The 13,114-nt window shown below is 47.1% G+C and overlaps 1 protein-coding gene across 2 annotated transcripts in view; it reads right to left on the bottom strand.

Moving 5' to 3' along the window:
* Positions 1-13,114, bottom strand: part of KLHL3 (kelch like family member 3) — a 59,236-nt gene that overhangs the window by 30,890 nt on the left and 15,232 nt on the right. For both annotated transcript variants that reach the window (XM_050312286.1, XM_050312285.1), the window contains 2 exons: positions 7,023-7,139; positions 3,911-4,017 (listed from right to left, as the gene is read on the bottom strand). In XM_050312286.1, coding sequence (XP_050168243.1) covers positions 3,911-4,017; positions 7,023-7,139 — 224 coding nt within the window. The remainder of the gene's footprint in view (positions 1-3,910; positions 4,018-7,022; positions 7,140-13,114) is intronic.

The raw sequence follows: 13,114 nt of genomic DNA, 5'->3' as shown, positions 1-13,114 counted from the left end.
CTACATTAGGGTGTTTTGTGGTGTACCCTACAGCAAAAGCAACGCAGTGTTACCCTCTTGCTTCAGGGAGAAGCTGAAACCTGCTCAGAAAAACAACGTATCGGTGTAAGAGCCTATTCCCAACCCACCTCCACACCCCCTGCGTGGCAGGAGCATGACAGAGGAACAAAATCATGCTGGGGGGAGGAGAAAGGACTCCCCAGGGCCCTTCCAGCATCCACGCACACCGTGACCTCACCCGGGGTTTAATCACCAAGGTCTTGAAGAGACCACGGAAAAGAAAGAGCAAAATCCCAAGCGGAAAGAAAACGACGGGTGGAAAAACAAAGCCAAACAAAGGAGAGCACGAAGAAATGTCAACTCTTAAACCTGGGCATGAATAATCACCGCTCTCAGAAATCCGGTGACTCAGTGCTGCTGTGGGATTAAGTGGGAAAACGTTTCCTGCAGCCTATAGGAGAGGTAATCACAGCCTACACCTCTGAGCAGCGCTTGGCACGACGTGGCTGGGCACATCAAGTGCACAGAGTCAGGTGTTGAAGGGGGGTCCAGGCTTGAGCAAAATCTGGATCCTGCAAACTGAACTTTGCTGACTTCACTTACGCCAATTAGCAGGTGAATAGCAGGAGTGGGATGAGACCATAAGTGTTAGAGGAGTCAAAGGCCCCAAGAAGTGAAATAATATTTGCCCCAAATTCAATTTTTCAAATTAAATAATGAAGTGTTATTCAGAGAAGCCCATGAATATAAATGTACAAGTACAAAGGGACAAGCGACCTACATTTGGGAGGCCTTCAAAGCAGGCAGGACTTTTCAATTGACAAAATGTCATCTTCACACACTTCCTCCCCCAAAAACATCCCAAACGTCTCCAGAAATGAGAGAGGGTTTCTGAGAACAGGCCAGTCCTCATCAGCCTTGTGGTGCTGGAGGTGCCTGCAAGGAGCACCCACCAATCCCCCCCTGCACAGAGAGGAGGAGCAGAGCAGCCAGAGCCCTGTGGGACCCGCGGTGCAGAGAGGAGGCTCAGCCTTGCACACCCAGGGATCGATGCAGAAACAGCTTGGAGGGACCAATCTGATAACATCATCAGTCCTTGCGGTGTCCATGTGACACAGGCAACAAAAATAAAAGCTGTGTGGGCTTCCACACCCACCAGCAAGCTGCCAGCCCTGCATACCAACAGCCCCCGCTGCCTCTGCTCCGGCGCCAGCCCAGGCACCGCCAGGGGGATCTCGCGTGCCGGGGCCCACTCAGAGCGAGGGAGATCCTCCCACTTGTCAGAGTATGGACATGGCTCCAGTGCTGGGGAGTGAGGAAGAACGTGGAGACACCACGAGTGAACCGAGGCAGGGGTTGGTGCAGACCAGGAGCAGCCAAGCACAGAGCCAGGGCAAAAGCAGCCTGTGGGGCACAGATGCCAGTGGTGGGACAATGAAGGCATCTCACCCCACATCCCTTCAGGGAAAAAAATCCCACAAGCCCCACATCCTAGGATGTCTCTCATGTGTGAGAGGCTGTGGTTATGTTGTCTGATGCTCCTTCAGCATTTCCAAAGTTCCAAAGGTATCTCACAGGAGCAGTCCCAGCAGCCTCACTGAAGTATTTGCTGCCCTTTCTGAAATTATTATTTCCTTCTACATGGACAGAAATTACTGTTCCAAATTATCCCCACAGAATGGTGACAATGAGGACCAGCCACCATCCAAAAGGCTCTAGAAAGCCAATACAAAAAGGGACAGTCAGCTGGGAAGTGCTGGGTCCCATCTCTCCTTCAGCAGTGGAAGATAAGAATGGAAGATGTGCCTGTCCATTTTCAGGCTTCCCAAGGCTGTTTCAAAGAGGAAAGCCTAACCAGAGGACAGAAGACAGTTTAGGAAAGGCTCCAAGGTCATCACAAGATCATTCATGACACCAAAGTCAGGCTCAGCTGACAGGGACAGGGCCTGCAGAGCAAGCAGCAGGCGGAGGTGGATGAGCAGCAGGTCTCAGTTTGGTTTCCACTGTTCACAGCTTCACGCTGATCACTCATTCCCAGCGTGGCTGCTGGCACTGCTGGGTGACCCCTCCAGCCCCCCACAGCTGCTCCTCCAGTGGGAACTCAGCGTGCACAGGCAGCTCCTGCAGACACCCCACGGGGTGGCTGTCCCTGAGCCACTGGCTACATCCCTGATGCAAAAATGCAATGCAAAAAAAAAAAAAAAAATCAAGTCACAACAACCAACTCGTGTTGGAGCTGAGATTTTGAAGCGTCCCTTTGCAGGGAGGGAACCCCCACACAGCTGGAAGGAGATCACACACTCCATCTTCACAAAAGAGAGATCCAGACCTTGGGAATCTGGCACTAGCTAGACTGAAAGCAAAGGGAGAACTGGTCTCTGCCTGACCCTCTGCCCCCGGGCACATGTCAGGGGGAGGGGACAGGCAGCTGCCCAGGCTGTCACCCAGCCCAGGGGAGCCGCTGAGCAGCCACATGACCGTGGTTAGCTGATTACTGTTTAACTCACAGCGTGAGGGATTACACGGCCCAGAGAATTCCTGCATGGAAACATGAGCAGCCCTGCACCACCACCTTCCTGCTCTGATGACCTCCAAGGATCAGAGGGTTTTTCCAAGAGTTTCCCTTCACTAAACGTCTCACCAGGAACGAGCATCACAAGCCCTCGCAAGTCCTGCTCGAGGTGTTGCTTCTGAGCAGCATTTGCTCCTCTGCCTCACCACCACAGCCAACACCAGCTTCAGGGTGCAGCACCAGTGCCCTAGAAAACACAAACGCTCTCCACCTGAGCTCACCACACTGATAAACCCACCACGGCATCACATCTCATCTCACATTCAGACATCTGTTTATACCTTAGGTTTTCCCCCCACCTCTGCTACAGAAGGGGGAAAAAAGCTTCCCAAATGACAAGCTCTTTCCTGAGAACTGCTGTGTTCTGCTTCCAGCAAAGCAAATGAAACTAGGTCTAATCTCAAGGCTTTTGAAAGGAAGAAGCAAGCCCCAGACTACAAGCAAAGGAACATGAAACAGAGGCAAAACCCCTGGAGCTCACTTAAGTTGGAGCTCAGGGACAGTAACACCCATTCCCTGGGGTGTAAAATCATTTTCTTTGTATTTGGTAAAGTCAGTTCTTATCCTGGAAAGGAGGGAAGCTAAGGAGTTTCTGGCCAGACTAATTTTACTAGAATGGCTTAAATAAACTGGTCGCTCCCCTGCCTCAGTATTGGCACGGCTTTCTTCGGCTTTCTTTGCTGCCCTGCCTGGGCACAGCCTTCAAGGGGCACCTGCTACAGTGATCAGGCCATCAGAGCAAGAATTTTGTCCTCCTCTTCCCTCCTGCCCCTACCAAAACATATCAGACTGCAGCAACACACCCTGCCAAAAAGCAGGGCTGCTAAAACACACTGGGATGGAGACAACAACGGTGTTATTTCAGGCAGCACAAAAAAAAAGTGCCATGGGAGATTAAACATCTGTGACTGCCAAATCAGTATCAGCAGGGCTGAGCCTTGAAACTACAGGTCCTGTGCCAGCTACTCCTTTGATGTGCACCATGAACATTTAGGGCACTGCACACGTGCTCGACGTTAATAATGTTTTCATGACCCAAGGTCTTGTTAGGGGGGATAAAAATAACCCAGAAAGCAAGTGAGCCACGCCCTATAGTAACCTTACATGCTACCCACTCACCCCACATCCACACAACCTCCCCACACCCATGCAGATGCCTCATCGAGGATGACCAGCATCATCCATGAAGTTCAGCAAACCGCAGACCTATCTGCATCATTTCTCCCTTAAGGAAACCCTCTGCCTGTGCTGCAGCTCCTGACAGAGACCCAGCCTGAAGCCTCGGGGTTGCAATGGCCTGTTCAAGCCCAGAGCAGGGTGTGCTGTCCAAGGCAGTACCTGTAAACATGGCACAGAAATAGGGGCTGCAGGCCGCCAGGACCACGCGGTGGGCTTCCATCTCCACGGTCTCGGCCACAATCACCACATCACACAGGAGCCTCTTGCTGGAAAAAAACACCAGGAAAGACACAGGTCATTTCAGAATTCCCAGTCAGGCAAAAAGCTACATCGGTATAAGCCTGAAAAAGTGGAAGAACCCACCGCTACAGACACGGCACCTGAGCTTCTGCCAAATCCCACTGCAAGGCCCTCTAATCCTTCAGCTATCAGCTCCTATTACTGCTTGCCTACAGAGAAAAGCCTCAATCCTCTTGATGCTGCAGCTCTGCCTGTGGTTCTGGTTTTTCCCAGGAAAAATAAAAAGGAAGCCAAACTAGGCATACACACTGCCCAAAGAACGAAGGATAAGGGGCTCCTTCCACCTTTCAAACATGTAAGGCTTGGAGAAGGCACAGAAGAGTTTAAGAGTTTGGGTATCACCTGGAGCCAGGCTCTAGCAGATCTGCAAGACAAGGGAACACCAGCAGCACTTTGGTCTTTCCACAGGGGAAGGGTAGAGTGGAAAAGGCAGTGATTTCTGTACTTTCTCCCATGCTTGGCCCTAAAGAACATGAGCATCAAAGCATGTCCCAGCACTGATGAGCACAGAGGCTGCCTCAGCCATCTGCCAGAGAGGAGGCGTCAATCACTGGAGTTTATCCAGGGGCCTGAGGACTTCCTCTACCTCATGAATTAGTCTGGGATTAGGAGTCACTGGGATAAAGAACCAGGTCCCAGACAGAAACCAAAAAAAACCACTTCTAAGCTTCCCCACTGACTCATTGTGCAGCTTTGGAAAAGTCACTTCATTAAGGAGTGACCTTTTCTACTCGCCCCACGTCTGTCCTTTGAGGATTCATTAGTTAATGTTTGCACAGAGCTTCGCAGATGCCGACAGCAAGAAGTGCTCAGCCTCCCAATAAGTTGGTTTAAGATGCTTAAGCATACAAATGCAAACTAGGGGTGTTCTTTTCAAATGCCAAGCCCGAGAAAAGATCGGTGTCTGTAAATCTAGGTGCTGCCTTCTCTTCAGAAACGCTTATCTCCACACTGAACTTTGTCTTTAGGAACCTGCATTATCAAATAAACATCCACAGAGTTTCTAATGGACTAGGTATGCCTCTTCTCATCCTTATGTTGAAATATGTGAACAAAACAGCTGTGAAACAGAGGTTTGAGTTAGAAAACAGGAAGAAAGTAGGAACAGATAGTCTGTACTCCATGTTTACCCCAGTTTGGAAGGGGTAAGGGCAATGAGGGGAGCTCTTTACGAGCCTCTTAATGGAAGCTTCCTCACATCCTTCAGCTTATGTAAAAGGTGCTCTGTTCAATTCCTCTTTGGACTACAGTCATCTAAAGTACCACTCCTAAAATTATTTCATCTACACTGGAAAGCTAAAACCCTAAGTGACGCTCAGGGACGTGGTGTAGTGGGGAACGTGGCAGTGCTGGGGTAACAGTTGGACTCAATGGTCTTACAGGTCTTTTCCAACCTTAACAATTCTATGGTTCTATGTCGTAAATAGGTTAAAGGCTTAGCAAGATTTGTCTAGACTCTCTGTATGGCATTTCTGGATGCATGTGAAGGCAGGCACTATTATTCAAGGTACCTATTAACACTGATTGTTGACAGCTCAACAGATCACAAGCTCAATGCACATACAATAGATGTGAAAACTGTACATTCCAAAACAGCAGCAGGAGCTGGCAAAAAAAAACGAGTACTCAGAAGATGAAAACATGAGACAGGTGCTTAAGGGTAGCTTTCAGTCTTCTCTGTTTTGTTGCTTCAGTATTGCACAAGCTCTAGCTAACCACAGGCACTGAGACATTGTCCATCTCCAGTTATTCCCACTATGCTTCAATTAACAAGGAATAATAGAAGCACAATAGATTTCTGAATATAGCTGCACAAACCTTTATTTTCAGATCCTTTGCTTTCAGTACAAAGAAAGGACCAGAGGGATGCCAGTTAAAAGTAAAAAGGAAAAAAATTACAGCATACTCCGCTTCATGTAGCTGTTACAATATTTCCATTTTCTGTTCCTATGCAACAGAGAATCACTGTCAGATATCTGAGAAAGGAAACATTTTCAATCCTTCTCCACCCCAGAGAACGTGTATATTAGGATAACTATTTAATCCACTGAGGAGAGGTAGCTATTCCAGCATCTTTGAGTACTTTGAGTGTGCATGGAGAGTAAAGGGTGTTACCTGCTCTCATCACACCACCTGGATAGCGAGGGAGCACGTACATTCATGTATAGCACTCATATTTCCACAGGAATTCTTTCAAAAATCTGGTTTCTAAGTCTATGTGAATGGTAAAGAACTCCAATGAGCTAGTCAGAGAAATGCTTGCTGAGCTTCTCTTTGGTTTGTGGGATAACAGCAATGAAGAAACAACTCGTGTTGAACCACTGCCACCACATTGCTGATGTGATGACAGCAGTTCTTGAAGGTTCTGTTCACAGGGTTTTTTTCAGCCTCCATTCTCCCTGCACCCACACAGCTGTGGAGAGACCAAGGTGTTCTCTTTCAACCTTTTTGAATTTGAGAGTAGAGAGCTGACATTCTTCCTGAGCACTTGCTTTTTTTTCTTCACCCTTTACTTGGGAGTGCTAAGCCCAGACTGAGTGATGCTGCTAGTTAAAGAGACTAAGAACACTACATTAATAATCTTTGGTCTGTAATTATGCGTAGGTGTCTCAATGTCTATAATGTTCTATTATTGGGTTTCAGACCATTATCTCAGTTAAGAACACAGTTTACAGCTGAATTTGCCATAAGTAATGGAAAAGACTAAATGAAACCTCATCTATAAATGAAGGCTATTGCTCAGAGAACATTTTTGAGCCACAGCTGCCTCCTTCCGCTGGGAAGAGAGAGGTCTGAGGCTTGGGAGAGCAAACCACCACAAAAGGGCTATATTTTACCTTCCCACTTGTTGATTAATCCTCTACCTGCAACCCTCAGCTGTAACAAAGATGGCACAGACCATTTTCCAAGTCTCCCAATCAGCACAATTCTGCTAAACCAGAGAGGGCGCCCAGATAAGTCAAAAATGTACCTCCGTAATTCATTCATGACCTTGAATGCCTTTCTCATGTGAGAGGGATTGACCGTCACTGTGCGCTGGTCCTTTTCATCTTCAGCTGCCTCAGAGGAACGGGGGCTCTGCTTAATGCTAAAAACAGGGACAAAAAAAGAGAAAAAAAGGAGTAGCAAGTTTGATTCAATGGCAGTTTTTAAAATGAGCATCCTAAACCCGCAGCACAGGGCATTAAGCACGGAGTCATTCACATGTTTGTTGGTCAGCTCAGGTTCACCACGTGAAGAGCATCACAAAACGCAGCTACTTCTGCATGGATGTTGAAAGCCAACTCAGCCCACATTTCAGTCAGCAGGGAAGGAAAGAAAAAAGTTGCCAAACACTTGAGGACAAAACCCCACTCTAACAGGCTTCAGGCCAGGAAAGCAGTATAAGTTGAAATTCAAGCCAGAACATAACTGCCTCACTGAATGGATGTAGACTTCAGCACTGGGAACTACAAGAGTACCATGGATTTTTTAACATCCATGTAGAGAAAGAGAAGTTCAGCCTTCAATGTCCCATCTGAAAAAGGCAAGCACACAATACATGACTTGTATCTTCTATAGGGGCAAGTAGAAAAGGACCATTAAAACTCCCTGCCCAGCTTCCAAAGTATTAGCTTTACTGAGGCCACAGCCCATTTCCATTTTAGAAACAGGTCTATTTATTGCCACTGAAACGTATGGAATGAATTATTAAACCTTCCTACCAGAACCACCAGCTCTGCAGTCAATGTCAAACCAGAAGCACCCAGTGCTGTGCCGTGTTTAACCAGGCCAGCAGGTGCCTAAGGCACACACGTGTCCTCCTGACTTTGTTGGGAGCACTGGCTCTTTGCACAGAATTGACAGCGGGTCGATATCCCCACCTCCCCCATCTGAGAGCACGTGGAATCACTCGGAGCTGAAGGTTTCCACCTAGGACAGACGCAGCACTTCGAGGCAGGTCCCTGCTCTGCTCATGCCCACGGCTCACCCCTCAAACCCTCGGCAGGCAAAGGCAAATAAAACAAGCCAAGGAGGGTTGTCCACATCGAAGCCAACTCCAAGTGAATGGCAGACTTTGGGAGGCAACTCCATCGCCATCATGTGCCTGACATGAGACCTTCTCAGAGCTTTCCTTCCAAAGGAAACACCTCTGTCCCCTCCTCCCTGCCACCTTTCTTAGTTGGGCTTGTAGCATGATAAACCAGCAGTCTGGGCAGCCCATCATCCTGGTTCTACTGGTGACCAGAAGGTGATGTCTGAGGAAGGGCACACAGCCAGGGAAGAGTGGAAGGATCCTCCCCAAAACAGCCCACCAGCCTCTGCCAAGGTGTGCCTGCATGCACATACCTATCTGTATACATGTATACTCATACCCAACGACTTTCCCTTTGAAAAACACATTATTCACTGTTTACAACCCCCTGACAGTGTGAGGCCCTTGCTGAACGTTACATCCTCCCCACTGCCTGCTCCTGACAGGTGACTGTCACCATCACTGTGTCCCTTGAGGGCACAGGAAGCTCTTCACCCCCCAAGCTGTCCTTCCTCTCAAAGCAAGAGGCTGAACAGCAGCCAAGCTGCACACAGCTCAAGCACACCCCTGCATACTGAGCAGCCTCCAGCTTTGTGCCTGAGACAAAGGTTAATGCCAAAAAACAGCCAAGTCCAATTCTTTCACTTTGCTGAGCAAGTGAAATATTTTCAGTCATAAGTGAAGCCGCGAGGCTGAGCAAAACATCACTCAGCACATGTCCCAGGGAGGGAGACAACTTCCCAGACTCCGTTCCAGTTGTCATCCAATTAGCTCAGTGTGGCTGGATTAAAAGGAAAAAAAAAAAATCAGGAAGGAGAGTATCTCATGTTAAATGTTCAGTACTCGGGGGACTGGTGCCAGGCAATGACACAACCAGCTTTTCTATCCCTGGAGAAAGCTGAACTCATTCTGTGCTGCATGTACTGCCAGAGGTGTCCATGGGCATGGAGCAGCACTGGCACTCGGCTCTTCCCCAGGCCTGCACACTCCAGTGAGGAAACCTCCTGGCTCCAGGGGCATGGCCTAATTCAGCTAAGCCTTGCTGCTGCATCTATCAAAAACCCTGGTGGAAATCTTAGGCCAAGTGAAGTCTGACCACAGCTTTGAACACCCCAGCAGAAACCCTGGGTTTTTAAACAGCTGAACCTGCCCCTGTGGCAGGACAGAGCCAAGGAGGGGGAAACGAGGCTCTGGAAGTGTAAGTGACTTCACTGAGCTTTCAGTTTCTAAAGCTGAAGCACGTACAGGAAGCAAACAAAGTAAACAAAAAAGAAAGGAAAATAAAATTTAAAAAAAAAAAAAAGAAAGTGAAACCAAAAGGCAGCGTCAGGGACAGCCATACCCATCGCTCCAGGGCAGGACAGCAGGACACTGCTCTGCGTCACCACAGACACGCCTCACGGATCCCAAATCAAGTGATGCACACAAAAAAGTCACAGGGGTTCTTTAATAAGAACAAATACACTGCTGAGATTTATTTATTAGCACCCCAGTGCTGGGGACCAAAGATTCTTTACGTTCAAACTTTTCCGCTGGCAGAAGACACAGTTCAAAGGACACGGCAAGTTTCACTGAACACCAAAGTAAATGTCAGATCAACAAGGCTTCATAAAGCCTCAACTCCACCAACATTTGGCTGTGTGTTTTAAAAGCAAAAAAAAAAAAAAAAACTTGCTTCAGAATTTTGGGAAAAGATCAATCCGTTCTTCCCGAAAAGCAGGAAAGGTAATTTTTTTACAAAGCATCCAAAGAGACATCCTGAGCTTTATTAACAGGGGTGGATTTCACAATTTGCCAAAGGCTTACCATGAAAAACAAAATACTGCAGATTGTCTGGTTAAAAATTTGCTTCAAAAAAGATCAAGATATGATATTTAACGTTTTTTCCAAATGACTCATATAAAAAAAAAAAAAAAAAAAAACAGATTTGAAAAATTAATGGCCAGGAGCCTTTAATTCATCTTTGAGACAAACTCAGCTTCCGTGGAACTGTGTTCCAGTAATGAACGGAGGATGGTTTTATCTGGGAGAGAGATTTTACACCTCCCTGCACACACTCTCAGAGATCACTGACAGATTTCCAATGCAAAAATGCAAGAACCTGAATGCTCCAAGCAAATGCAACCTGCCACAAAGCAAAAGCTGAGAATAAACCAGCGCACTGCACAGCCTTTCTCTGAGATGTTTTTTTCCCCCCACGAGGCTAAGAATTATCACCTTTATTACACTGTTGTAATTTCAATGGATCAAAGCAAAGGAGGAATGGGGTCCTCTGATCAAAGGTATCAGAGGAGACCACCCAGCCATGCTAGAGCCCCTGAACCCCAATGACCACGGGGACAACCCCCCCAGCACCTTCCCATTTGCCAAGCTCATGTCCTGCTACACCAGCAGGACTCACGAGTCAGCTGCCAGCAGCAATTTGTTCTATTCCTGTTCTTCTCCAAGGCCGTGCACTGAGTGAATGGACAAATGATTTAATTTCCCTGGGCCAGACGAGCATCCTCTTTATGGACACAGCAGGATTCTCCAAAAATAAGCAGAGAGGCTCTTAGTTTCAGACAGTGCCCACCCCACTGCCACCTCCTGCAGGGCCTTTCAACCATGTCCCCAAGGGGAATGAATGAACCCTGATTTGAGGGTCCCCAATTAATCCAGGGAAGTTAATCAGTACCCCATTAGCACCATATTCCTCCTCTCCAGGACCCCCTAGCAGAGTTGGGCTCAGGCTTCCCAGGGCTCACAGCCCAGCTCCTGCCTGAGCGTTCCCACATTCCGACAGACAGGAAGGTATTTTAAAAACCCTTAACCCACCGTTCTGCTGCCTGCATGTATCAACTATAAAGTTGGGTTGCCTTAGTTACCAGCAGTAATTACAGATGTCTTTGTAGATTATGTGAAAGAATAAAAGCCTTCCTCAGAGATAAACTGTCCCCTGGCAAGATTATTGCCGTGCAGAGAGCTGGTAAACCCCAGGAACAAAAATCCCAGCTCTGCCAAATCCAATTCTAACCCTGGCTTTATGGGAGCCAGGAGTTCACCCTGAAGGAAGGGTAGATCTCAAATGCACTCTCCTTCAGAGCAGGGAAGGACAAGCTTCTGCTCCTGTTTCTGGGAGAACAGCAGCCAGGCTCAGCTCCCAACTCAACGGGGCACCACAGAGGTCCTTCTCCACCAGGCTCCCACACTGGAGAGGTGATGGGACTCCAGACATGTCCAGCCCAGCCTCATCCCACTGTGCATCACTGGGAGGGTCTCTGGTTGCTGCTCTAATCTCCTGCCACAGGAGCACAGGCTGAGTTCTGCTCTCCTGGTTGTCCTCAAACACCTCAGAGCTTTGGCACCACAAGCTTGGCTAAAGACTCAGTTGGGCTCAGCAACCTGCCCTCCCACAGCACAGGCAATCCACCATCTCCACAGGGGCTTCATATCCTTATATTAACTTAAAAATGACTGCTAACTGTAAATTTTCTAAGCCTATGGAGCTTCTTTGTGGCATATGTTACAATCATCACCATAAAATGTTAATCTCCAGTTTCTGAGAGGTTTGACATCACTCTGATCTAAAAATGTGACAGAAGCCCAATAGCAGGTAGCAGTGTTCAAAATTTAAATGCCTCTACCAAGATAAATGGAGACCAAAATATTAATTTAGTCTTAGCAAAAGGAAAAATCATTTTAGCTTAACTGGCCTTATTCTCTGTTTGGAATCAATGGCCAAAATCACGGTGCACATACATTATGTCCAGTAGTTCTATTCCTCCAGTCAGGCAGACACAGTAAGAAAAATATGTCAGTGTAACAGCATAGTTATAAAAATCTTAATTTCTGAAAGTGTCTTTAGGTCTATACAAAGACAGTAAAAAAATTGTGACTGAAGGAATGCACATACTGAGCAGGCTTTTGAGAGGATTTCAGAGAAATGCATTATCATTAAAACATATGGGAGGCAGTAAAATGGAAAGGATTATTTTTCTTTTAATAGCAATATTATTTTCCTATTTTGTTGAATTTTTTTCGGTGCCTACATCAACAGGGGGACATTAGCTCAGAAAAACACACAATTGGCAAGGAGCAGATCCCCAAAAGGATTTTCATATCAAAGGAGACCTCAGGGGAAAAGCAGACTTCGGGAACTACTGAGAAGAAAAGTCTTTGCTGACAGTAATGGAAACAACACAAAATAACTCAAATATGACAATTCCATTTGCTTTCAAAGGTAAATATTGTGTTTCTCAAAGAAATAACACAAACACGCTACCTCCACTCAAATATAAAAATACAGGTGTTTTAGTATTTTAACAAAAACAAAAATTAACATTCCAGGGAGTTTTTTTTCTGTTCAAACTCAAACACATCTTGCAAATTCAGAACCAGAGCATCATGCCTGACCATTGCCTTGCACGATTTCTCCATATAATGAAAACCCCTATCAGCACAGCAAAAGAAAACCAGGATTCTGAAATATTTCACTGCCAAATGTGAATATTTCAGGTTGAATCCCCCTTGCCCCCAGCTGCCTCTGCCCATGTGCAATGACATGGGCACATGATACCACTGAACAACCTGGATGTGCAAGTTAAAAGGATATTTGAGTCCTGGCAGGCCCGGGACCAGAGTCAGAGGTGATATGAGCACCATCAACCTGTTCCTCACTGACTACAAAAATGGCAAATATGGTAACATTAAAAACCAGGGGGAATTCTGCCATCCCAAAAATCACAGAGTGTAAAATGTGAGGACATTTTACATGTGCCTGACACAGATCTGAGTCGAAATGAGGAGCAAAAGCACAGGAACGAGCACAGACCCAGCCTGGGGTGCTCGCCCACCGAGGTAATTTTTAAACACCCCTCCCAGCACTTGCCCCCAGCAGGCACAGCAGTCTCAGTACAGTCCCACACAACGTGCCCTTTCCAAGCACAAAGCAGGTGAATATTTCCAGCTTTCCTTGCCAAGAGTCAAACCCCCACACCGTTACTGCCTGCGACCAGTGCAGGACCGCCTCCCTCTTCCCGAAAACTAGAAATGCAAGCAGCAGTTTGGGT

This window comes from Myiozetetes cayanensis, unplaced genomic scaffold (genome assembly GCF_022539395.1).
Source record: "Myiozetetes cayanensis isolate MyiCay16 unplaced genomic scaffold, myiCay2020 scf17, whole genome shotgun sequence".
Classification (NCBI taxonomy): domain Eukaryota; kingdom Metazoa; phylum Chordata; class Aves; order Passeriformes; family Tyrannidae; genus Myiozetetes; species Myiozetetes cayanensis.
Note: the sequence above shows the minus strand (reverse complement) of the source record. Positions and strands in the feature narration are given on the sequence as shown.